Below are 2,889 nucleotides of genomic sequence, written 5' to 3'. Positions count from 1 at the left end.
ATTATGATTATATTTCGTTCTTTGACATTGACGGTTAATAGTCAATGTTGCTAACTTTCTCACTTTCCATCTATTTCTATTATATAGCCGAGCAGCTACTGGCGAGCTACTGGAATACTACTAGAACTAAAATACGAGTTCAACTAATATAAATGGTTAGCGCGTAGATGGAAAATAGTTAGATATATAACTTCTTGGCCGGAGCCGGCCATTAACGTCCATTAGTAATAAACGACGATTGAAGGATTACTGGATTACTACCCTAGCCCGACTGAATAATCTGTGGCGTGAAGCAGCCGATCAGCCGATTTGATTGAAAATTTTGCTCATGTCACGTCACATTACGTCAAAAAAATTTACGTTTACGATTTTCGACTTGAGTTTTAGAGTAAATTTAATATATACGTTAAATTGATTACTCTGTAAAAATGGAAGAAAACAAAGATTTCGAGACCTTAGAACCTTCCTTGAAAAATGTGGTTGAACAGAAATCTCTTAGGTGGATTTTCGTGGGGGGGAAAGGTGGTGTTGGTAAAACTACATGCAGGTATTCTATTTACTATAAAAAAAATAAATGATATCGCCTTGGTCGTAGAAATTTAATAGAGTATATAATTTTCTAGCTGCAGCCTGGCGGTCCAGCTGGCCAAGGTCCGCGAATCAGTTCTCATTATCTCGACTGATCCAGCTCACAACATTTCTGACGCCTTCGATCAAAAGTTCTCGAAAGTAGGTTATGTTTTGTACATAATTATCATTATACTTAAAACAACAATGTAATGCTAAGCGCCAATCTTATGAAATCTACTAAAACTGATGTTATTTTGTACATGACTCTTTCGTGTTAGTATTGCAATTTCTAATATAAATAGAATCAACAATCAAAATGCACCCACTTCTCATTTTTAAATTAACTTTTTAGGTGCCAACCAAAGTAAAAGGCTTTAACAATTTATTTGCCATGGAGATTGACCCCAACGTGGGGCTCACAGAGTTACCGGAAGAATACTTTGAGGGTGAAACTGAAGCCATGAGGCTGGGCAAGGGTGTGATGCAGGAAATTGTTGGAGCCTTCCCTGGAATTGACGAGGCTATGAGTTACGCTGAGGTAACATTATTACCATAGAGTTAAGGTCCACTGAATTAGGTTAAATTTGTGCCTTCACACTTTTAATGAGGTTTAAATTATAATCATCTATTTGAAGTCGAACTTATTGCTCATTGGTATCTTGTATCAAATCATCTATATATATAAAAATGAAACCCGCTTTCCGTTGTCACAACATAACATGAAAACAGCTTGACAGATTTGGCTGAAAATTAGAGGGAAGGTAACTCAGACCCGGGAGAAGGTTTTAGGATGGTTTTTGTCACTGTCCGGCTACGGAATGCAGGTGAAACCGCGGGCGAAAGCTAGTACTTCATAAAAAATACAATCTTAGTTTTATTGTGAGTCATTCCTTTATTATTGTGCATTGTAATAGCTGATAGTTTTTGTCGTGACTCAATCCCCTTATTATGTGACATTATAATAAAATTATGCTGATGCAAGAAGGCAAAAAATCTGATCAGCTATCAAACAGATACTTACAAACTCGCAGAATATGTATATTACTCAGATGTAGAATACTTTTCATAACAGTTGGTGTTAAGATGTAATCCCATCAAACACAAAACACTATATGAAGTGTCAATTAATCACCCTACCCATACTTTTACTAGTGCACACATTACCGGACCACACATCCATATCATTTGGAATACTTTTATAATTTCTATAAGACAAAATGCTTAATAATTTCTATATGACAAAATGTTTTTATAACAGGTAATGAAACTTGTGAAGGGCATGAACTTCAGTGCAGTGGTGTTTGACACTGCACCCACAGGACATACCCTTCGTCTGCTCTCTTTCCCACAAGTTGTGGAGCGAGGACTTGGGAAACTCATGCGTCTCAAGTCGAAGGTAAGAAGCTAATAAAAGTTAGAAAAACATAGAAATCAATACAGTTAAGCAATTTAACCTTCCATTGTTTCAGCTTGTTATGATCAGTGGTTAGAATTTTAACTTCATACCAATTAACAATTTAAATAACTACACAATTAAAATCAATTATGTGAAGGTCACCATCTCATAAATTACTTTTTTTTAGGTTGCCCCATTCATCAACCAAGTAGCAACACTGTTTGGCCTGGCGGAGTTCAACTCAGACATGTTCAGCAACAAAATGGACGAAATGCTCTCAGTTATCAGACAAGTGAATGCCCAGTTCAAGGACCCTAACCAGACAACATTTGTGTGTGTTTGTATTGCCGAGTTTTTGTCCTTGTACGAGACCGAGCGTCTAGTTCAGGAGCTAACGCGATGTGGCATCGACACACACAACATTATCGTCAACCAGCTGTTACTGCGAACTTCGGCGCCTTGCGACCTGTGTGCAGCGAGGCACAAGGTTCAAGAAAAGTACTTGGAACAAATTGCAGATTTATACGAAGACTTCCATGTGACCAAATTGCCTCTTCTGGACAAAGAAGTCCGTGGTGCGGCCGCTGTGAACTCCTTCTCGGAATACCTGTTGAATCCATACCAGCCTCCCGCGCCCGCCACGTGATCTGCCCTCCTTCCTCTGTCCAAACTGTGTGCGTGTATATCAGTGTCAATGAATTTTATAACCAGTTTCATATTCATTTCTAAATTAAATTTTTTGGTGAGTGAAGGTGCTATATGTCACAAGCTTTGTTTTTAGAATATTGCTAGCTAGCTTTGTGACCACATTACACTTTTGGGGTTTGAAGATATAATATTTTATCTTTTTAAACTATATTCTCACATTGACAGTAAAAAGTCATAGTATTCTAGAAAATAAATGTTATAATATATGCGTTTAA

The 2,889-nt window shown here is 37.4% G+C and overlaps 1 protein-coding gene across 1 annotated transcript; it reads left to right on the top strand.

The window, feature by feature from the left end:
* The first annotated feature begins 299 nt into the window (after positions 1-299).
* On the top strand, positions 300-2,889 carry LOC124638089 (ATPase ASNA1 homolog). The gene is made up of 5 exons (XM_047174922.1): positions 300-547; positions 624-729; positions 923-1,108; positions 1,829-1,966; positions 2,154-2,889. Exons 1-5 carry the CDS (start codon positions 429-431, stop codon positions 2,610-2,612), a joined length of 1,008 nt encoding a protein of 335 aa, XP_047030878.1. The 5' UTR covers positions 300-428; the 3' UTR covers positions 2,613-2,889.

This window comes from Helicoverpa zea, chromosome 17 (genome assembly GCF_022581195.2).
Source record: "Helicoverpa zea isolate HzStark_Cry1AcR chromosome 17, ilHelZeax1.1, whole genome shotgun sequence".
NCBI lineage: Eukaryota > Metazoa > Arthropoda > Insecta > Lepidoptera > Noctuidae > Helicoverpa > Helicoverpa zea.
Note: the sequence above shows the minus strand (reverse complement) of the source record. Positions and strands in the feature narration are given on the sequence as shown.